Source organism: Mus caroli, chromosome 3 (genome assembly GCF_900094665.2).
Source record: "Mus caroli chromosome 3, CAROLI_EIJ_v1.1, whole genome shotgun sequence".
In the NCBI taxonomy this organism is placed as follows: domain Eukaryota; kingdom Metazoa; phylum Chordata; class Mammalia; order Rodentia; family Muridae; genus Mus; species Mus caroli.
Genome location: NC_034572.1, coordinates 115,621,073 through 115,643,448, shown reverse-complemented (window position 1 = coordinate 115,643,448; position 22,376 = coordinate 115,621,073). Strand labels below are relative to the sequence as shown.

The 22,376-nt window shown below is 46.9% G+C and overlaps 1 protein-coding gene across 1 annotated transcript in view; it reads right to left on the bottom strand.

Moving 5' to 3' along the window:
* Positions 1-22,376, bottom strand: part of Abca4 (ATP binding cassette subfamily A member 4) — a 150,092-nt gene that overhangs the window by 56,281 nt on the left and 71,435 nt on the right. The window contains 12 exon segments of the mRNA XM_021157524.2: positions 87-211; positions 1,775-2,037; positions 4,428-4,476; positions 4,805-5,010; positions 8,180-8,264; positions 9,261-9,454; positions 10,558-10,695; positions 11,242-11,381; positions 13,060-13,191; positions 14,939-15,113; positions 16,596-16,685; positions 19,317-19,382. Coding sequence (XP_021013183.1) covers positions 87-211; positions 1,775-2,037; positions 4,428-4,476; positions 4,805-5,010; positions 8,180-8,264; positions 9,261-9,454; positions 10,558-10,695; positions 11,242-11,381; positions 13,060-13,191; positions 14,939-15,113; positions 16,596-16,685; positions 19,317-19,382 — 1,663 coding nt within the window.

The following is a 22,376-nucleotide window of genomic DNA, read 5'->3' as shown; positions in this document are numbered from 1 at the left end:
GAGATCAGGACCCTTCTAGCAGGCATACAATCCAGGCATATCACATGTTAAGGGATAATAATGATTCCTGGGATGAATCTACACACCTGAAGAAGGTATATTGATGCCCATACATCCAGGGATGAAGGGTCAAAGCTGGAAATTCACCAAACGGAGGCACAATGATTGAAAGCATCAGAGCCAAGAACACGAAAGTGGCAGGGAGAACAATCTGTAAGAGAATAGTCATGGAGTCACAGGCTGAAGAGCTAGAGATGATACACACCCGCGGGAAGACATCCAGTGCACATACATACACACATACCCATGTACACATTCTTTTAAGTATTTTTCCTCCACTTCGTATTCAGACACCAGCAGTAAAGGACAGGCTTCTGGGGGAATAGCACAGGCAAACGTAAAAGGCAGTATATGTAGAAGGAAAAAGAATATTCATTCCTGCACCCAGAGATAAACCTGAACATATGCCATGCTCGGCCAGCGCCTAAAGGCAAGTCTAAAGAACGACTCGCATTACCTGCTTCTCTTTGACCTAAAGTTCCTTTTATGAGTTGTACTGGCTGGGTTTGTGTGTCAACTTGACACAACCTGGAGTTATCACAGAGAACGGAGATTCAGGTGAGGAAATGTCTCCATGAGATCCAGCTGTAAGGCATTTTCTCAATTAGTGATGGGGGCAGGAGGGCTTGTGGGTAGTACTATTCCTGGGCTGGTTGTCCTGGGTTCTATAAGAAAGCAAGCTGAGCAAGTCAGAGGAAGCAAGCCAGTAAGTAACATTCCTCCATGGCCTCTGCATCAGCTCCTGCTTCCTGACCTGCTTGAGTTCCTGTCCTGACTTCCTTGGTGATGAACAGCAGTATGGAAGTGTAAGCTGAATAAACCCTTTCCTCCCCAACTTGCTTCTCAGTCATGATGTTTGTGCAGGAATAGAAACCCTGACTAAGACATGAGTGAAAACCCTAGAGAGAGGACTAGGCACACAGCTGAGCTGGTGTACAGCGTTTGTTCAGCATGCATGAAGTCCTGAATTCATTCTATAGCACCACATAAAGTTGAACTTGATGGCACATGCCTTTAATCCCAACACTCAGGAAGTGGGGGCAGGAGGAGCAGAAGTTCAAGGTCATTCTTAGACGGCTCTGGTGTTAAGAGCACTGGCTGCTTTTCAGAGGACCCAGGTTCAATTCCCAGCTCCCACAAGGTGGTGACTCACAACCATCTGTAATAGGATTGATTCTCTTTCCTGGCACACAGGTGTACATGCAGTCAGGATGCATACATATATACAAAATATATGAATAAGTAAATCTTAACAAAACTTAAAAAAAAAAAAGGTCATGCTTAGCTACATAACAAGTTTGAGGCCAGCTTGGGGTACATGAGACCCTGTCTTAAAAGAGGACAATGGCCTTTATGTCATAAGAAAAATGAATGAGACATATAACTTTACCTTTCATGATGAGAATAGAAACAATAGTGGAAAACATGATACTATCCTATTTTTGACTCTAAGTGAGGCCCAATCCTTAGAAAGAAGACTTGCAAATCCCAGAATCAAAATAAAGGTTTGCCAAGGAAGAACTATAACTGATAGAAGTTCAAGAAAGTATACCGGGAAGTGTCTGACCTCCCCAACCCCCACCCCACAAATATTCCTGAAAAGATGGAAAGTCAGGATCACTACCATAGACACACACACATACACACACACACACACACACACACGGAAGCAGGGGAGAACTGAGTCAAGCCCAAGCTGGTCACAGTGGGGTACCTGAGCCACAAAGTCCTTGCGGCTGCGGATGGCGTGATGGAATCGCTTGACTAGCAGGGCCTGCACATGTTGAAGAATCAGCCGAGCACCTGTGTTGAATGGGACACCGGGGTCCTCTGGCTCTGGGGAAGGTTGGCCCTTGGGAGGATCCACTTGTCCTGGGGAACAGGTATGTGGGGCCTGGGCAGGCTGCCTGAGCTTCTCAGTGGGAGCCGAACAAGGGTGCCGGAGACCAGCTTGTTCTCTTTTCTGCTGAGTGGCACCTAAGGGATATTGGATCAATAATTAGAAAAAGACAAACATAAGAGATGTTGCTATATGCATTTTTCTTTCCTTCCAGCATCAGTTACCCTTCATTCAGAGAAACAATGGGACACGGAGGCTAATAACCTTTCTGTTTTAGTTTGGGGCAAGGTCTCACGCTAACCTGTCTCTACTCGGCCACCTGTACTGTGGGAGGTGGGGAGAATGCGTAATGGAGAGTCATAGCTCAGAAAACAAGGTCCATTAGTCTGTGTGGCTCCAGAGACTTCATCTAACCTCAGCAAGCTCACTCAGCTTTCTCCAGATGGACCAGGTCTGTGTCCTACCTGCCATGTGAGATTATCGTGCTATCAAGTAACACAGTGACAGCAGGTGCTTTGTCGAGTATAAAGAGCCATTCAAGCCTGAGCTAAGAGGATTTGTGATTACCATGGGGGGGGGGGGTCTTCCTAAGTCTTGGTCATAGATCACTTGCTGTGCAAAGACTTGGCGTGCAGTATTTATTTAATTCTCTCAGTGATTATAAAAGGTAGATATTATTAATATTTTACATGTGGGGAAACTGAGGTATGAAGAGGCTAAGTACCATCCCCAAAGTCTTTTAGATATCAAATTATGATGCTCAGGTCTACTGTTCTCTATGGCTAAACTCTGAACATTTACCTTCAACTGTCTCTGAAATACCCATTTCTTTTTTTGTTGTTGTTTTTTGTTGTTGTTGTTGTTGTTGTTACAAGATAGCTTTAATCTGTGGTGATCAGATAGAATGCAGGTCATTGCAATGTTTTTTTTTTTTTTTGAAATACCCATTTCTATCCCTGTGATGGTTTGTATATCCTTGGACCAGGGAGTGGCACCATCTGAAGGTGTGGCCTTGTTGGAATAGGTGTGACCTGTTTGGAATGGGTGTGTCACTGTGGGTGTGGGTATAAGATCCTCACCCTAGTTGCCTGGAAGTCAGTCTTCCACTAGCAGCCTTTGGATGAAGACATAGAACTCTCAGCTCCTCCTGTGCCATGCCTGCCTGGATACTGCCATGCTCCCACCTTGATGATAATGGACTGAACCTCTGAACCTGTAAGCCAGCCCCAATTAAATGTTGTTGTTTTTTTATATATATATAAGACTTGTCTTGGTCATGGTGTCTGTTCACAGCAGTAAAACCCTAACTAAGACAATCCCCATACTGACCAGTCTTCAAGGTCTGACTTATTGTTCTCACAGGCCATATGCAGGTTAAAAAGTCCCTACTTTTTAAACCTATGTAGCTTGTAGTACACTTTAATGTGTTTTCATTCTTGTCTTGACTAATGTGAATCTTGGGCTTTGGATGGGTTAAGTGAATTCAACTTCTATCTGCATAGAACTTGAAAGAGTTCTTTGACCTCCACGATAAGCCACTCCTACCCTCTGCAGAGGACTCACCCCTCCCCCTTCTGCCAGGATGACCACCTCAGCAGGCCTACCACATGATCTAAGCTGGAACACGTATGGGCTAGTATATATGGACGTTGGTAATTTTAGGCATGGCTGATACATGCTTGGTCACTTAGACCCACATTTTCTTAGGAGGTGGCAACAGTAGCAGAAATTCCATAGGGAGGAAACACTGCATGGAAAACATTACGACGGGCCATACTGGATAGGAGGAGGCGACTAGCAACCCAAGACAGCCACAGAGAACTGTTTGTCTCTGAGCAGGAGAGAGGTCCAGTGGGCCTTTTTTAGCAGAGTGAGTGCATGCCTCTTGTTCTATCAGAAGTGATTTGTGTTATGGCGACAGGGTGACCGTTCCCTCAGCAGTAGGTCTGTAACACCCATAATGTTTTGTGTGGCCACAGGGAATCAAGCAAAGGGCCCTGGCTGCCACACAGAGAAGAGAAAAGGCCAGAATTCATAGGAATTTTGGTTCTCGCCATTTTAAAGTCCAACAGTTACTAACTGAGAGCTTACGAGTGTTTTTATCTTGATCTCAAAGGGGTCAGGAGGCTGGAGCTGGCATCTGGCTTATGTTAACTGTCAGCATTATCTCTAAGGACACTGCTGGCCATCACTCATAGAGACAAGCCTGGATCAGAAGCCTGGTAGAGAGGAGGGCAACTGTGGTAACATGACAGAAAAAAGGAGACCAGGGGAGTAGGAGGTGAATTTGGGGGTGGGGGGGAGGGATCTACCAGTCTGATGTGGCTAAGAATCCTGATCCATCCAGAATATTCCTACCTAGCCGAATTCGGGCTCGTACCCACAGGCGCCGAGAACACAGAATGCATTACTTGGGGCTCTGGCACTGAGAAGGGTGAATGGCCACCTCATTACTTTTCATGTAGATTTTCTAAGCTCAAATCTGGGGAAACAGGGGACAAGCCGCTGGCTCTAGCACCGTACATACCTACAAACATAGAGCCCGCTCCAGCATCCTCTGTGACCTTCAGGAAGATCTGTGGAGACATGAAGAGAGGATTTGGTTCAGGCACTCCTGCTTCTAGGAAAATGTAGACCTAGCTCCACTGTTTCCCCATGGAAGAAATACATTCTAACTACCTGAGAACACAGGCTTCAATACATGCACATGAGGACCACAGCTGCAGAAAAATATGTATGCATGTAGACCGAGGTAGGAAGAAGCCAGCTGAAGCCAGAGAGAGTCACTACACTGGATGGAGAATTCTGGCTTTGACTTCTGTAAGGTTTTGCTTTAGTGGTAGGCTTTTGTGTGAGCTGCCTCTTCTGGCGCTAGACGGAGACCAACAGCAATCTCTGCCTTACCTCTTCCAGGGGAGTGTCAGAAATTCCAAAGCTGCTGAGCCCCAGGTCAGCCAGTGTCTCCTCCAGCTCTCGGAAAAGGCTGGCATATGCTCTCTGCTTGAAATTCTTGTTCGGAAGGAGGAAGATAAGTTCTTGACCAATGCATTCCACCAGCTTTGCCTCTGGGACGTGGTGGTATACCAAATCCATCAGCTCTTGCACATCTCCTAGGTCAGGAAAAAAAGACCGATGTCAACTGCATTCAGTCTATTCTACTCAGCCTGGAAGTGTGTGAGATTTCCCAGGGCTTGTATTCTCTTCTACACCCTGTTAGAGAAAGGGGCAGATAGCTACCACCATCCCTGCCTCTCCCCCTCTGCCTCCCCTTCTCTAAGTCTCTTCCTCTGTTTCTCTGTGTCTATGTCTGTCTCTCTATGTCTCGGCCTCTCTCTCTCTCTCTCTCTCTCTCTCTCTCTCTCTCTCTCTCTCTCTCATGTGTGTGTGTGTGGTGTGTATTTGTGTGTGTGTGTGAATGTGTGTGTGGTGTTTGGGTGTGTGTATGTATATGTATGGTATGTGACTCTGTGTGTGTGTGTGTGTGTGTGTGAGTGTGTGTGTGTGTGTCTGTGTGTGTGTCTGTGTGGGGTGTGTTTCTGTTTACCTGTTTGTTGAGACAGAGTTTTATCCTACATCCTATCATAGCCCATAACTTGGTTTGGTACAGGCTGACCCTCCTGAGTGCTGGGATTAGAGGTGTGAACCACCCACTTGGCTTTCAGTGTCATTTCTTTTAGACTTGATACTCGGCAAGTCTATTTTTAGCTTTGTTGACTCTATGACAAACATACTCCAGGTGCTGCAACCTGAGGGAGGGAGGGCCAGCCTCTTGTTCAGTCAGATGTGCTAGTGCCTGAAGGAACACTACACTGGGTGAGTCCTCCCCCCAGTTCTTCATCTGTGGAAGAGGAAAACAAGTGTGCCCACTCCAAGACTGTTTGTGTGGATGGGGGTGGGGGGGTGCAGTTAATCTAGCAGTGATGCCTGGCACAAAAAATGGCACTTAGCTGTCCCTGCATCTCTGAGGAGAGCTTGTCACTGCTGTTGCTTCTCACCCACTGAAAGCTTAGGACTTAAGTCGAAGTCATTTTTCTCTTCCTTGTGTGACCCAAGACCCAGGCCTAGAAGAAGCAAGTCTCCTTCCTAAACCATGCCCAAGCCTGCGTTAACTACCTGGAGAGCCACACCGTTTTCCCTTGGGCTATACCTGTCCTCCCAAACAGAACAAGACTCAATAACCAGCCACTGCAGAAGGAGGCTGAGAAGCCCCGGAGACGCTGAGGATGGCACACGGAGTGGGGTGGGTAGCAGGAGTATTTATCTGAAGCTGGCCTTGAACTCACAATCCTCTTGCGTAGCTTCCTGAGTGCTGGGATTACAGATACATGTTAGGCTAATCCCGGTGAGTGTTGCTATTCAGGTCAGTTTTCTGTAAGAGTCAGCATCACCCAGGGGAGTGTCCTCTGTCTTTCGATTGGCTGGAGTATCTCACAGCTCCCCACTGAGAGCCTGTTGAGCTATGGAAGGCTTGTGTGTCACACCTGCAAACTGTGTGATTGTCTTTAGTCCTAGATGATCTCATACTGGGACCCGGGAGTTCTTTACTGAAGGAAATAGCTCTGCCCCAGTAGCTTGTAGGGGTCACACACATTGTTCTCTTAGGAAGGAAGTGGGACCCAGTCACTGGATTCCCAGGAACCATGCCTTAGTTATGTGTCAGCCTCTCAGAAGTGTCCATCTGGCAGGGAGGTCTGCGAGTGAGTCACTCAGGACTGTGTGAGCAGTGTGGGGGGGGTGTGGGGGGGTGTGAGTGAAAGGCCAGCCGAGGAGGTATCTGGAGATGAAGGGAATCCTCCCTAGTGGGGGGCACAGCTATCTACAGTACTTCTCACCATGGCAGCATGCCCTTTCTATTAAAAAAAAAAATCATGCCAGCCAAAGACACATTCCAACTTGATTTTGATAGTTATTTTTTGTAGTAATTAAACATTTAGAACATCAATGTCTTGACCAAGATTCCAAGGAGAAATTTTCAGCAACACAGGAGATAACTCACAGCAAGATAAGCAAGACCGGAGACTCAGAGACACAACACTGAAGAAATGCTTTTCATTCAGTGCTGACTACTACATAGAGAATGGAGAGTAGAAACTGGTGCTGGAGCCTAGGGCCTTTCCCTTGGTTCTTTGATGTTATTTGAGACAGGGTTTCCCTATATCACCCGGGATGGCCTAGAACTCACAGAGATCTGCCTACCTCTGCCTCTGGTGGGATTAAGGCTGTGTGCTAGGCACCTCCTCCCAGTTCTTCTCACCCAGTTCCCAGTTCTCCCCCTAGGACTTATGCATAGCACATCAATACTTAGGGTTTAGGGGGAAATGTGTTAAATAGGAAACTTTTTTGATAAGCACACACTTTCCTCTGTTCATAAAGCTGAGTCGGTAGGTAAGTTTAATTTTTCTTTTACACAGGGTTTTAGGCCCTGTGGCATTCATTCCCCTTGCAGAGGTGTCTGAGGCGTGCAGGTAGGCAGATGTTGAGAGTGGAAAGCGTCATTAGCTCTTGGGACCCTGAGGTCAGATCTGACAGGTGAGCTTAGATACTGCCTCTCTCTGGTGACAGTGAGAGGCCTCTGAGAAAGAATGTACCCTTAAATTCCAGGGAGGCTCCCTGGGACCCTGGGCAGTATGAGGGGAATGTGTGACATTGCACAAAGTTGCCATGCATCCTTTCCTGCATCCTTCAAACCCGCAAGCTCAGATTCTCCATGTAAGACACATGCAAGGATGGAGCTATGGCTCAACAGTCAGGAGCACTTACTGTTCTTATGGAAGCCCTGGGTTCAGTTCCTGGCACCCACAGTTCACAGCTACCTGTATCTGAAGTTTCAGATATTCCAATGCCCTATTCTAGCTTCTGCAGACACTGCACACAGACGACTCACTTTCACACATGCAGGCACACAGTCATATACAAAGTAAAAAATAATAAACAAAACACTAAAAAGAGAAAGCGAGCCAGAGGGTGCCTTGGCACTTTGAGGAGGGGGTGCGTCCACACTGTTACAGGGCAGGAGTGTAAAATCCAAGCTTAACACGAGCAAGGGCAAGTAACAAGTAAACAAGTTGGATTCCTCATTAAAGAGAGGGCGTTTAGGTACTTTAAAATCACGTTAGGAATGTGAAACAGGCTCAGAGGAAAAGATGAGCATCTGCAGGATGCTGGGCTTCAAAGCATAGCACGTGTTCTCTCTGCTCCAGTACATCCCGACAGGGAGTACCCAACAACACGGAGGTACTCACTGAACCAGCACTGAGGTTCAACCTGCCCAGCTCTTACCATCCAGGACTTGTTCTTCTGTTATCTCATCGACTCGGGCTGGACACCTGGTAGAGAAACCTTTTGATGTACAGCTGCAGACCCCCTGCAACAGACGACAGAAAGGACTGACAAGATGCAGATCATGTCAATGATAGCATCGTCGCGGTGCCAGCTGCTGTCACCACTGCTCCGTCTGTCTCTCGTCACCAGCTGCGGACGGCATTATTTTTTTTTCTTCGCTGTTTAATCTGTTAATTCATCTGAGCATTTTGAGGGCGGAGCTGCTTGGCTTTTTATCCCAGAGGGAATGTGAGTCAGGCAGAGAGAGAGAGGCAGAACCTCAAAGCATCCCTCTGCCTTGTCATTAATCATGTGGCAGCTAGAGAGACATTCTGTTCCCCTCCCAAGCCCTCTGGACGCCAGGCTGTGAAAATCCACCAGGACAGGAAAACTCATGCTATCCATTTATATTAGAGGCATAAACAGCATTGCAGCAGAACACTTGTGACAACCTGAATGTGTGGGATACCTGTTCTCAAGGAGCCCGGGAAACATTCACAACACTCCATCTCATTTGTCTCCACTACATCCCTCCTATGAAGCAGAAGCCAGGGTCACCCACTTCATTTTCCATGTGAGGAAAGACAACAGCAAAGAATAAAATCAACTACTCAGGATGACACAGGAGACTCTGCTGGCTGCCCTTGCCCCCCACATCAGTTTTAGGTTATAGTCTCCAAGGATAGCTCTCCTTAGATTTCACTTACTCCTAGAATTCAGGTTTAATTGGGGAACATGGATGTTTGGATGAAGGAGGAACAACTTAAAGCAGTCTAACCTCGAAGGCCAAGGTACTCCCCTAGAACACCGCATGACATGTGTGGTGTACCCTCCCAACCCCTCTGGTTATTTAAAATCAGTTATGCCTGGTGTGTGTTTGTGAGCATCTCTATACAGTAGTTTAGAACACAATTACTGAAGTCTGCAAATAGTCCAGATACAAGCTTATTCCAACAATTAAAGGTGCAGTGGGCAGTTATATCTAGAACAGCAGCCCCACACTGCCCAAGCTGGGCTCCTTCCCCAGGCAGACACACACCTCACAGCCACCTCTTTGGCTCTGGATGTTTTTCATCTTGCGAACTAAGGTCAAGTAGAAGCCTGTGCCAAAGCAGTTCTTGAGGAAGAGTGGGGTTCCAGAGCAGTAGAGCCTTCCCTGAGAAATTATGGCAATGCGGTCGCCAAGGAGGTCTGCCTCGTCCATGTGGTGAGTGGACATGATGATGGTTCTGCCTGTGAGGAGGAGGTCAGGGTAAGGTTACCAGGCAACCTGGATAGGATGCACAGCAACCTCCAGGTTATGTGGTCCCCAGAACTTGGAGCTAATAAATAAGAACAAAGTAGCTAATTCTGCAGCAAGCATAATGGAGTAAGGAGGATAGCAACCGCTATACCCTAGCAGCCTGCATGCTGCAAAGCACTGTCACATACGGTGTCTCTGCACTGTGTCTCAGGTACGACTCAAACAATTTCACATGGATGGGACATGCTCATCTCCCTCTGCCGTCACTGTCACTATCCATGGACTCCACCTTCACAGTCTTCCTACTGTTAAACACCGCTCTTGTACTTTGTAAGAGCACACGCAGCACTTTCTCATTAAATGGAGCTGTTATTAAAACGAGGTGATGAGGATTTTCACCTGCAACCCTTCAGTGAGGGGCATGAGAAATACAGGAAGAATAAAGGAGGGGGCTTTCCAAGCTGGGCAGGATGAACCATACAGCTGCATGGACAGGCTCTGGGAGTTCAGCCTGATGTCACTTCTAGATGTCAATCCTCTAGAAGGTGCGAGATAGACAAGTAAAGGGCCCGTTTTAAGGCACTTTCATCTGACATAGCCTGCTGCTGATCTATACATCCAGCCCCATATTCCGGCTCTCAGGGAATAGTCACGCAACAGCTAGGAAGCTTCCTGGCATGACTTTGGGTTCCTTTAGCCAGAGTGCAATTCCACTTTTCCAGATTGGAGGATTATAGGTAGGAAGAAATTTTTGTTTCGTTTTGTTGAGACAGGGCTTCGTGTAGCCCAGGCTACACAGCTGAGACTCATCTTGGATTTCTGCTCTACCTGCCTCTTACCTCCCGACTGCTGGGATTGTATGCATGAGTGGCTGGGATGGAACTCGGGGCTTTGTGAATGCGTTGTAAACACTCCCAACCCAACTTTCTGGACTGTTTCAGCCATAGGTTGACTCCCTGTTTGCAGGCTTGCCCTTGAACTGGTGGTTGCAAGGGCTGTTAAGGTATGTGGCTATAAAATTTGAGGCGGGAGAAAGTGGGACACCTGGAACAGCCTCAGTGAGAGCATGGGGTACTAAGCAACAGCCCCTCACCTGAGCGATACTTCAGGAGCAGGTCCCAGATGGAACGTCTGGAGTAGGGGTCCACCCCAGAGGTGGGCTCATCCAGGACCACCACCTTGGAATCTCCCACAAAAGCAATGGCAACAGACAGCTTCCTCTGCATGCCACCTGGAGGCAGAAGGAAGGTGATGACACGGAATATCACAGACATCTCGGCACGGGGAAGAGGAAGGCCCAGAGCTGGTCACATCTTTAAACTTGGCTACAGTTTGGTACTGCCACCACAGATATGCCTACTCTGTCAGACGTCACAGTATCGTCCATGCTGCACCAATGCTGAAAGACCACCCTGCTTCCTAGCACCTGATCATCTGAAAACCGTGCCTTGAGTTTCATAAAAATGTAAGGAAAGCTCCTGTTATAAGGCCCTACCCCAGTGGTTCTCAACCGTCCTAATGCTGCGACCCTTTTAATATAGTTCTTCACATTGTGGTGACTCCCCCCCCACACACACAATAAAATTATTTTCGTTGCTACTTCATAACTGTAATTTTGCTACTGTTATGAATCATAATGTAAAAATCTGATATCTGACAGGTGGGGGGGGGGGTCATGACCTACAGGTTGAGAATTGCTGTTCTGCTACCCCAACCTTCTGCTGAGGTGCATTGGCAGGCAACGGAAATGACCCTGTCTCCTCCCAACACCAAGCACCTGAAAGGTCCTGAGCTTCTTCATTCCTCTTATGGTGGAGGCCCGTGTCTTCTAGCATGGCTTCCATCTCAAGCTGGGCCTCCTCCCAGGATCTCCCTTTCAGCTGGGCATAGAACAAGATGTGCTCAGCCACTGTGAGGCTGTGGGAACAGGAGGAGGAGAAAGGCAGTGGGCTAAGTCATTCCATTTTGAGCAGCTCACCTTGGAAAAGAAAGATGACTATGAAGAGTTAGCAGTCAAAAATGTCATCGTGGTATTATTCGTGATGTGAAAGTGAAATGACCAACCAGTCTTGCCCAAAGAGCTAATGAGAAAATTACTTAAACAGTCATTCGAACAACAGAACCATATGTAAACATTACTTCTTAAAGGAATATGTAATCGCATGGAAAAATATTCATAGCACCTTAGGCTTAAGAAGCAGTTATGGAGTTGGAGAGATGGCTCAGTGGTTAAGAGCGCTGGTTGCTTTTACAGAGGACCTGGGACACACATAGTGGCTCACAGCTGTCTGTAATTCCAGGTCCAGCATATCTGAGATCCTTTTCTCAGGCACTGGGAACACACGCTGTGCACAGATACACACTCAGGCAAAGCACCCACACTTTCAAAAAGTGGGGTCACAAAATGGTACATATGATTTTACTTTCCCTTATAATTTTTACATCTTTGCACATGTCTACACACGCAGAGAGATGTCCAAATAGTCATATCTGGAGGTGTTGACAGCGAGATTGCCTCTGGATGCTGAAAGGACTGGTGACAGTTTTTTTTTCTTTTGTATTTATCTGTCTTCTCCCCTTCACCGCCCTCCTCACTCTGCCAGGACTAGAGTCAGCATGTAAAATATGTTTTAATTAGAAGGAAAGAGTAGGGGAAGAGAGAAAAGAGGGAGGGGGAAGGGAGGGAAAAGGAAGAAAGTGATAGAAGAAGAATGGGAGAAAAGATAGAAAACTCAAGCAAGCCGGCATGAAAGCCCCCCTCTCCTCCCAGGACAGTCTATAGCACCAGTGGTCCACATGTAAAGGGGATAACGTATCTCTTCTTTCTGTCAGCAAGTAAGGGAAAGTGCCATAAAGAAGTTACTGTCCCTCCTCTGGCTGGGGACATCTCAACTCTGATCACCAGGAGGAGCACAGCCTCACGCTTGGAGGGACAAGGGCTTTTGACTGTGAAGACCAGACAAACGCATTGCTAAGTTGGGCTGGAAAGACGTGTGTGTGTGTGTGTGTGTGTGTGTGTGTGTGTGTGTGTGTGTGTGTTGGGGGCGGGCATTTGAGAACAGGTACAGGTGACTTAGTGTGACTATTGCTCGGATGAAACACCATGACCAAAGCTACTTGGGGAGGAAAGGGTTTATTTCGCTTACACTTCATCATCAAAGAAAATCAGGACAGGAACTCAAGCAGGGCAAGGAACCTGGAGGCAGGAGCTGATGCAGAGGCCATGGAGGGAGCTGCTTACTGGCTTGCTCAGCTTGCTTTCTTATAGAACTCAGGACCACCAGCCCAGGGATGGCACCACCCCCAATGGGCTGTTCCCTCTCCCATCAATCACTAATGAATAGAATGCCCCACAGGCTTGCCTGTAGCCTGATCTTACAGAGGCATTTTCTCAGGTGAGGCTCCCTCTTCTCCAGTGGCTCTAGCTTGTGTCAAGTTGACATGAAACCAGCCAGTACAAAACAGGGGTTTCTGACAGATATTTTGTTTTCCTGTGGTGCTGGGGGCGGAACCCAGGGTGATGGACAGGCCAGGCAAGTGCTCTTCCAATGAGCCCCACCCCTGCCCAGTAGTATCTCAACTCCAGCTCACTTACTGATGAAACAGGATGTTGTGTTGTGGACACATGCCCAGGCTCTGCCGTACTACATCCAGGTTGGTTTCAATGTCTTTTCCCCCAATGAGCACAGTTCCTGACGTCGGTGGCAACAGACCTGTCAGAATGGACCTGCGGAACACAGGGTTAAGTGGCTGAAGAGATGGTTGTTAGAACTCACCAGGGGATGAGGGTAACCCCACACAGGGTCATAAGGATGCTTGTAGTGACACCTGCCCCATCTCTCTATCAAACTCAAGCCTGCTGTAGCTGAGGGGCCCAGAACATTTCCACACAGGGTTTACTTAGCACCAGTGCCTTGCTAGTCTAGTGCCTAGACCACAAGGACCTTCTTTCTCTACTTTTTATTTCCAACTGTTCCTGGGCCAGTATCAAGAGCCTCAGGGGTTCCCAAACTCAGACACCCCATCATCACCCCGCCATCACTGCAGTGGTCAGTTGTAGTGCCCACTGGATGGCCACTGTGGTGGTCAGTTGTGGTGTCTATTATGACTGTCTGTCAGAGTGGTGTTCATGGATGTGGTCAGCTACAGTGATCACTGTTGTTTTACTCTGTGGTCAGCGGTAGTGTCCACCGTGAAGGTCTGTCATAGTGGTTGTTCCGTGGCTATTGATGTGGCCAGCCATTGTGGCCACTGTCGTGGTCACAGTTGTGGTCAGTTAAAGGGGTTTAGGGCCCAGCCCCACTGCTTTGCCTGGGCGCGCAGCCCTTGACAGTGAGAAGCAGGTTGGTGACTTTCCAAAGCTCGGCTGATGCCGGTGAGAAGCTGGGCAAGACTGTCTGCTGACTGGCTAACACAATTTCGTTTGGGGATTCCAAATGTAAAAATGTGAACCATGTTGTGATTTCCCTTTTCTTTCTTCAGTTATACAAAACATGTCTCCTACCTGCTTGGGTAGTTGTCTAAGTTAAGTGAATCGAACATACTTTAAAAACAAAACAAAACAAAAACAGGCCCCAGCACGAAGTGAAACTTAAAATGTTATGCTATTCCCAGCATTAGGGCAGTGCTTGTGTTCCGACCCCAGTGGAAGTTTAGTTTCTGCACTGAGTGAAGTAATGTGTTTGTCTTCTAGAGGTCCTGGGGTCTCAAATGGAGTTTCCTGTCCTCCCACCACGTGAATTAGCAAGGAGATAGCCTTAGGATGCCCCGCCCAGTTCTGTCCCAAGTTCTGATAAAATCGCATGCTATCTGAACCTGTACTTCGAAGCTGAAATCTTTGTTGATCAACCACTAGAGGGAAACAGTACCAAGCCCAATGGCACCAGCCCTGCATTCCATTCCCATTGAAGGGCCCGGGAGCACATTCCTGAGCAGGGTGTACACCTCTGTTCCTTCCCCGGGGCTCTGCAAGCCAAGGATTTGATGGCTGCTGTCACATGGCTTGTTGACCCCTACCCCTCCTCCACTGGCCCATCGGAGGTCCGCACCGGAGCCCTGACCTCCTGTTCTCAGCAGGTGGCGCCCGCGCTCCTTTCAGAACTAAAGGATGGATGGAGGAGTCCACCCAGAGCCTCAAAGCTTCCTGCCCTTGGCCTTCTGCCAGGCAGCGAGTCTACTTCACTGTTCTCCCTACACTTTCTCAGAAAGGTAGCCAGCCCATCAGAGGTCCCACGCCAGCACTAAAGCATCCTAATTATTAATTGGTAGGAAACGGAGTGCTACATAAAAATAGACCAGGGACATAGGCAGCCACTGCTTTTTATCCTCACCATGGGAGGTGTGTGTGAGTGTATATGTTTCCACCGAAATTCAGTAAGGAAGAACAGACTGAAGTTATTGGGGGGAGAGAATGAAGCTAGGGAATGATGGATGGGGTAGGATGGGAGACACAGCCTCTTTGGCAGAGAACTCACAAGGTGGTGGTCTTCCCCGCTCCGTTGTGACCCAGGAACGCCGTGATTTGGTTCTCATAGAAAGTGATGTTCAGACGGTCCACAGCTGGCCGGCCACTGGGCTCAAAAACCTTCACCAGGTTCTTCACACACACACCAGGCACCAGCCCTGGAAGCTCGCGTTCAAAAAAGGAGTCTTGGAGGGAAAAACACATTGTAGAAACACCACAGGTTAATGACGCCGTGCTTCATGAACACACTGCTTCCTTCAGACCCGCGCTCTGGCTGTAACTTCACCTGCCCACGCTGCTGTGGCTTTGTGAAGAAGATCACAACAGCAGTAGGTCATAGTTACACTGGCCATCGATTTCACACTTACTGTGAGTTAGGCACTGTTTCCGATGTTTCCCAGCAAATCCCTCACTTCACACATATAGTCCTATAGGTAGATGTAACTAGGATCTTTTCAATAGGTTAGAAAGCCCAAGACTGAGAGACATCAAGTGTTCTATCAAGGCTACATGGTGTACAAGTGGCAAGTATGGACCCAGAGTCCATACCCATCTGAAATAGCTCCTGTCTATTATTGAGTTAACCCCGAGTACCGTCTTTGCTTCAAGGCTCAGTCTATCGGATCTTCATAGGTTTCTGGCACCAGCCCTGACTCCTTAAGCCAGGACAACCTACTCTTCCTCATCGTAACTCCTTCCTCCCCATGCTCCGTGTCCTTTCCAGTACCGACCTGCTCTCCCCACCCCCACCACAACATCTTTTCCGAAGTTCACTTATAGAGTCCAGAGTATTAATTCTAATTAACTAGTGGTCCCTTGCTCTGTCCCCAACTCCCGTTGCATTGTCTGCCTGTGTCTCCTGGCCACAACTAAAGCTGAAATGGAACCTTATCATACCACTCTGGGAGGAGGATCTTCTAGAGTTACTTTAGCCTGCAAAGCAGCTCTGTGAGGATTCAGGTCTCCAACATGAGCTTTGCAAAGTGGTACCTGAGGGGTGCCTAGAAGCTGGACCCTCTCGTGCCAACATCAGGCTAAATCGGAGTCTGTGTGCCTCTCTAAACCCGAGTCATGCATACAGTCAGGGATGAGAAACCTCAGGAGAATTAGTTCAAGAGTGAGGACAAAGCAGCAAAGGCCAGGGAAAGGAGTCTTATGTACCCTGCGCACCAGCCAGGGAGTGATTAGGTAACTTCCACCACCAGGAAAGGCTTTTGATGGTTGCAGTGAATGGGCTCTGGGTTTGTAAACCTTGAGTGAAGTGCAGTCAGCTCTGCTAGGCTCTTTCCCCTTACCGCACTTATTTTTGTCTTTCCTTGTAGCTCATATCCGCTTCAAGTCCCAGTGACCCAAGTCATTGTTCTGACTAAATCCTCGGAAGTCAGCACATTTGTGCGATTCCCTTGGGGTTTGCCTAACAAGGGCACAAACACACTACAGACCTGGGATCTGCTTTCTCCAGGAAATATGCACTAATGTCTGGGTTGGACCATTCATTCCCCTCGTGTGCAGCTGGACATCAGATTTAACACCAGTCAAGAGAGGGAGTCAGCTTCCTGGCCTCCTTCGAGTTGCCCGGCTTGTGGTTTGGCTCTGGCACTACTGAAGCTTTCCGTTCTGTTCTGCTCTCTTTTGGGAGGTGGGTGGGGGGTGTGGGGGGGGGTTACCATTCATTCCTTCTGGGTGCTCTGGATCCTCCATCTCCTCTGTTAAGGGTTCAGTCTTTTCCAGAGCCCTTTCTTCTCTGGTCGAACAACCTGAACCAACCAGACGCCAACGTTACTCTTCAGGAGAGACAGGAAAGAAGAGGAGGGGCAGAGGGGACAGATGCATTTCCCATCACAAGGGTGGGACAGCTCCCTCCGGAGGTTGGAGCCATCATAGCTCTGAGACCCGTCTCCTGCATGGCCTCCAGCTCTGACCTGCTGCCCAGCTGTGAGGTACTCAAATCTGATTGTGCCGATTTCGCAGGGCCCACAGGGACTTTTTAAATCAGAACCTTGAGGCTGGAGAGTTTTGATTTACTCTGTTTTTAGGGGGAGCTGGGAATCAAACTAGGAACTCCCTGCTTGGTAGCACTAAGCCACATTCGCAGTCCTCGACAATTCCTTTTAATGTGGTAGACTTCTCATATCAGAAATTGTAATAAAAACAAAAACAAAAACAAGCTGAGCAGTGCTCACCTTTAATCCCAGCACTTGGGAGGCAGAGACAGGTGGATCTCTGAGTTTGAGGCCAGCCTGGTCAACAAAGCAAGTTCCAGAACAGCCAGGGCTAAACAGAGAAACCCTGTCTTGAACATTGTCCCCTTAGGGGGGTGGGGAAAATCAGACAAATCAAAAATTCCATCGCAGGATTAAATTTGGAATAGGTTTGTTTTCTTTAGCCTACCACCTGGTCCTTTTTGCTCCAACTAAAACATGTCAGTCATGGGAACCCTGAGCAAAAATCCACCTGTAGTGCTATGGTGGGTAACTAATTTAGATCTGAGCTGGAGAAATGGCTCCCTTTAAAAGGCCACCTATTCGGACATACAGAAATCTTACGGTAATACCAGGGTGGAGCCTGGTGGGTGTATGCTATTCCTCCCCACCCCCCTCCACACACACACACACACACACACACACTCACCACAGATTTTATTTTTTAATGGCATTCAGTCTAAGGGGGTGTCAAGGACATCCTGGAAAAGGAAGAGGCAGAAAGGAGCCCCAGCCAGAAAGGAAGCAGGAAGAAAAGAAAGCCACTAGCACGAAGCCCTTAGGGCTCTGCTTTAAGCACGCATGGGCAACCACCTGGGAGCATCCTCAGTGCCCGCCAGGGCCTCTAGATTTGCAGAATGTGGGAGAGCAGCAGGCTGAGGCTTAATGGTCAGAGAGGCGTGCTGTCTGGTGTACTTCTGTCTCCACTTCCTGGAGCGGTTTTGACTTTATTCTCCACAATTTCCGAGGTCAATGTGCCAGCGATCACACTGCCCAGCTATCATACTGCCCTCATGAGTAATACAACAGCAAGAACAAATATCTTTTTTTAAATAACCACTGGGGTGACACTCTCCTCGTGAACCGTCCTTGGCTATTCTAGATTTTGCCCCAGTGTCCAGTGGGATTTCAATAGGAAATTGATGTTTCTGGCTCTCCATTTCTCCAACTATGAAGAGGGGAGTTGGGGGGTGGGGCGTGACTCAGCTGCTCTCTGATCTTAGATAGTGTGAGGGATTATATTTATTCTTGCCTATGAAACAGGTGAGAAGTATTTCACGTCTGTCAGCGAAAGTGTATGTGTCTTGTTTTCAAGGAACACATTTCTCAAGATATTTTTTTTTCTTGAATAGCAGAGTATCTCTTGGGATAGTGGGGTGCGGATTGGGGAGCACATGAGCCCCTAGGTTCACTGACATTAGTAACATTCCAGGGATGTTAAATACGCTTATTTAAGATAGGTTGATAACTTTATTATAGTGGACATTTAAAAGTTTGTAGATAAACACAATGCACAAAACAATATAATGGGAAAATACTGGCCTGTCAAAGTAATGTTTGTGTGAAATATATATATATATATATATATATATACCCTCAGGGGCAGGGGAGACCCTCAAAATACCAGCCAAACAAAAAATTTATACAAGCTTTTAAAAGGCTCCAGGTTAAATGCCTTAACCTGGTATTTAAAGTTAAAGGAAAACTAAATCCCTTTGTTAGTGCTTAAAGGCTAAATCGTGCCCCAGGCCCAGTAATTCAAAGTGAAGTGTGGACAGGGGAAGGGTGAGTTCTAACCCTGGAAAGCAGGGGTTTTTCTTTCAGAGCCTCCCAGGTCTGGGAGAGACTGTAGCTTACAGCTCTGGCTCTGGGATTCATCAAAGGGACACTTGTGGAGGCTGTGACACTGTGACACCCTGTACCCACGGCAGGCAGCTGACTAGCAGGGATCATGCACTTGACAAAGGGCCACCTTGACACCTTGACAAAGGTCCACACATCTTACATGTACCCCAAGGAAGTAGTTTCAGTCCTGAAGGGTTTCTGTTGTTCTCATTTTTGTTTTGTTTGATTTGTTGTTTTTGTTTGTTTTTATATAAGTACACTGTTGCTGTCTTCAGACACACCAGAAGAGGGCATCAGATCCTATTACAGACAGTCATGAGCTACCATGTGGTTGCTGGGAATTGAACTCAGGATCTCTGAAAGAGCAGTTAGTGTTCTTAACCACTGAGCCATCTCTCCAGCTCAGGGTTTCTCTGTAGCTCTGGCTGTCCTGGAACTCGCTCTATAGACCAGACTGGTCCTGAACTCACAGAGACTCTCTTGCCTCTGCGTCTCAGGTGCTAGTATTAAGGTGTGCATCACCACTGCCTGACTGTTTTAATTAAAACAAAACAAACTTACCTTCACCACCAAGCCAGTAGGACTCCTGTAAAAGGAAGTACCAGGGAAGTGGGGTCCCATAGTCTCCTGAAAACAGAAAAAACAAAGAGAAAGCAGTGAGCCCCATCCCACTGCATTCCACAAGCCCCACAAACACCCTTCTAAATCTCAAATTATATTTACTGGTGTTCAAGGTCACAAGCCAGTATGTAGTTACTGAAAGGCCATCTGACAGACCACTTCTTTCAATAAGATTTCAGTCAAAATACCATGGGGTTTTTTGGGTGTTACCAGCAACACTAACTATGATGATATTGGTTGACATCAGTTTTCCAAGAAATAAATGTTTTTAATGAATTAAATGTCTTTTTTTTTTAAGCAGTTACCAGAAAACAATAGTTGTTGTCGAAAGCAAATATTTGTTCGACTCTACTTATATAACAGGCATATTGTGCACGTTCCATGTATTACATCATTGATTTCTGAAAGCAACCCTAGGAATTGGGTATTAATATCAGTCTGAAGGATGCTGAAAGTGAAGTACACTAACTTCAAGCCATCTGCCCCATTCATAGCTAATGTAATACCAGCCTTTTGGTTCAGTTCTCTTTGTCACTTTTTTCCCCTTTAAAATGTTGTGGGTTTTATATATATATATATATATATATATATATATATATATGTTATTAAATATATATATATTATATATATGTGGACATTACTTATTTTTCCCCTATAGCTTTTCAGTTTTTAAATTGTGTGTGGATGTGTATACCCACACCAGAGAGCATGTGAGAGAGCATGTATGTGAGTGTAGGTGCCCTCTGAGGTCTAAAGAGTCAGATCCTGTGGAGCTGGGGATATAGACTATTGCGAACCACCTGACGTGGGTTCTCAGAACTGAATTGGGTTCTCTGGAAGAACAGTAAATACTCTTAACTGCTGAGTGGTCTCTTTAGCCCTCAATGCTGTTTAAAGAGTCATGGCTTTTGCCACTGCTAGAATGTGATTCAGGGGCAAGCCTAGGTATTTTGCTTTCTTTAGAGTCTGTTTGTTTATTTGTGTATTTATTTATTTGGTTGTGTGTGCATGCTGGCATAGGCTCACATGGCAGTCGGAGGATGACTTAAGTCGTCCGTTCTGCCCTCTTCCTGTTTCTGCTTCTGTTCCTATTCTCCTGACTCTCCCCCCCCCACAACCCCCCACCCCCTGTTTCCCATAGAAGTGCTTGGATTACAAATGTGTTTTGTGCGTGAATCTTTTTAATTCAGCTTTGGGAATTGAACTCAGGTCATCAAATGTAGTAACTGATCTTGCCCACTGAGTCATGTCCCCAGCCCATGTGGACCTTCTCTGCCCTCCATACTAAGACTGATCCCTGGACCTTGTGAATGTTAGTCAAATGTTCCAACACCGAGCTACATCTTCAGCCTAAACACCCTGGTTCCCAGAACATGGCTACATATAGGGGCTCCTCAGTAAATACTTGTTAATGAAATGAAAGCTTTGGCTTGGCTAAACCAATGCACAAATTCCTATTCCAACACAACTAGCTTTTGTTTATCAGATCTCTTTCCAGTGACACGGGGAGATGAAACCAAAAAGCCCAACAGGCTGACCCTAATTCTTCTCAGAATGGAATTAAATGGTGGGTGAAGGAGAATTTGATTGTGTTTAAGAAAACATGCATTTGGGGCTGGTAAGATGGCTCAGTGGTTAAGAGGACTGACTACTCTTCCAAAGATCCTGAGTTCAAATCCCAGCAACCACATGGTGGCTCACAACCACCCGCAATGAGATCTGACGCCCTCTTCTGGTGAGTTTGAAGTCAGCTACAGTGTACCTATGTATAATAATAAATAAATATTTGGGCCGGAGCGAGTGGGGCTGACTGGAACGAGCAGAGGTCCTAAAATTCAATTCCTAACAATCACATGAAGGCTCACAACCATCTGTCTGCACAGCTACAGTATACTCACATAACATAAAATAAATAAATGAATCTTTAAAAAAAGAAAACATGCATTTAGTGTTCAAGAACTAAGAGAAAACAAGACACCAGCATCTCAACCTTATAGCTCAAACTGTGGCCTTGTTTAGAAGGCGGATGTGCTTAGTTAAGTTAGGTGGGACCAAGCTGGAGAAGGATGACCCTAATCTAATGCCATGTAGAGTCTTTGTAAGATGATAGCCACATGAAAACCAGCACTCAGGGAAGATGGCACGTGAACGTGGAGAATCAGAGTCATATGCCTACAAGCCAAGGAAAGCTAGAAGCTTGGTTTTGTAGGGAACTTGGCCTTCCCAATGGCTTCACCGTTGATTTCTAGCTTTCAGACAATGAGATAAAAATAGCTCAAAAACGTTATCATTTTAAGCCATGTTATCCATGGTCCTTGTTATGACAACTCTAGAAAAACCATCGTCCCTCAGCTGGAACACAGACCCAAGCTTCCGGACCTCACCTAGCCACCTTCTCCCATTCAGAGTTCTTGCCCATTTGTTGTTTGTTTAATCCAGTTCATTGTTTGTGACAAGATCTTGCTGTACAATCCCGGCTGCACTTGAAGTCACAGTCTACCCCAGCTGGCCCCATCTGCTTATTTCTGAGAACCATCCACTTGTTCTTCCCAGGGACCACGCCCAGCCTCACTCTCCCCTGTCTGCTTTTGGCCACAGTGTCAAGAGCTAGACCCAGATGTCAGTGTACAGTGAAGGTTCCTGGTTGACAAGGAGGCCATTCAGATGAAACAAGACTTGCCTAGCTGTAGAAAATGCTAATTTGAAGGAAAAAAATCTAGGTTACTGCCAAGTGGATACAAAACTTTGTAAATAGCTGATTTTGATCCAGTAGCTGATTTTTGTATGCTTCGGGTTAGTTCGTGTCCATCAAACACCAAGCACCAGCCAGGGCTTCCAGGCTGTCACAGTGAAATGACACAAATCATGGCCATGCTCTTGAGGGCTCACATTTTAGGAAGGGTGGCAAGGTTACATCCCGTCAGGTGGTGATGAGTGCTCTTTAAAAGGTAGGCTAAAGAGTTAGAGCCTCGGAGGGAATACTGGTCACACAATGATAAA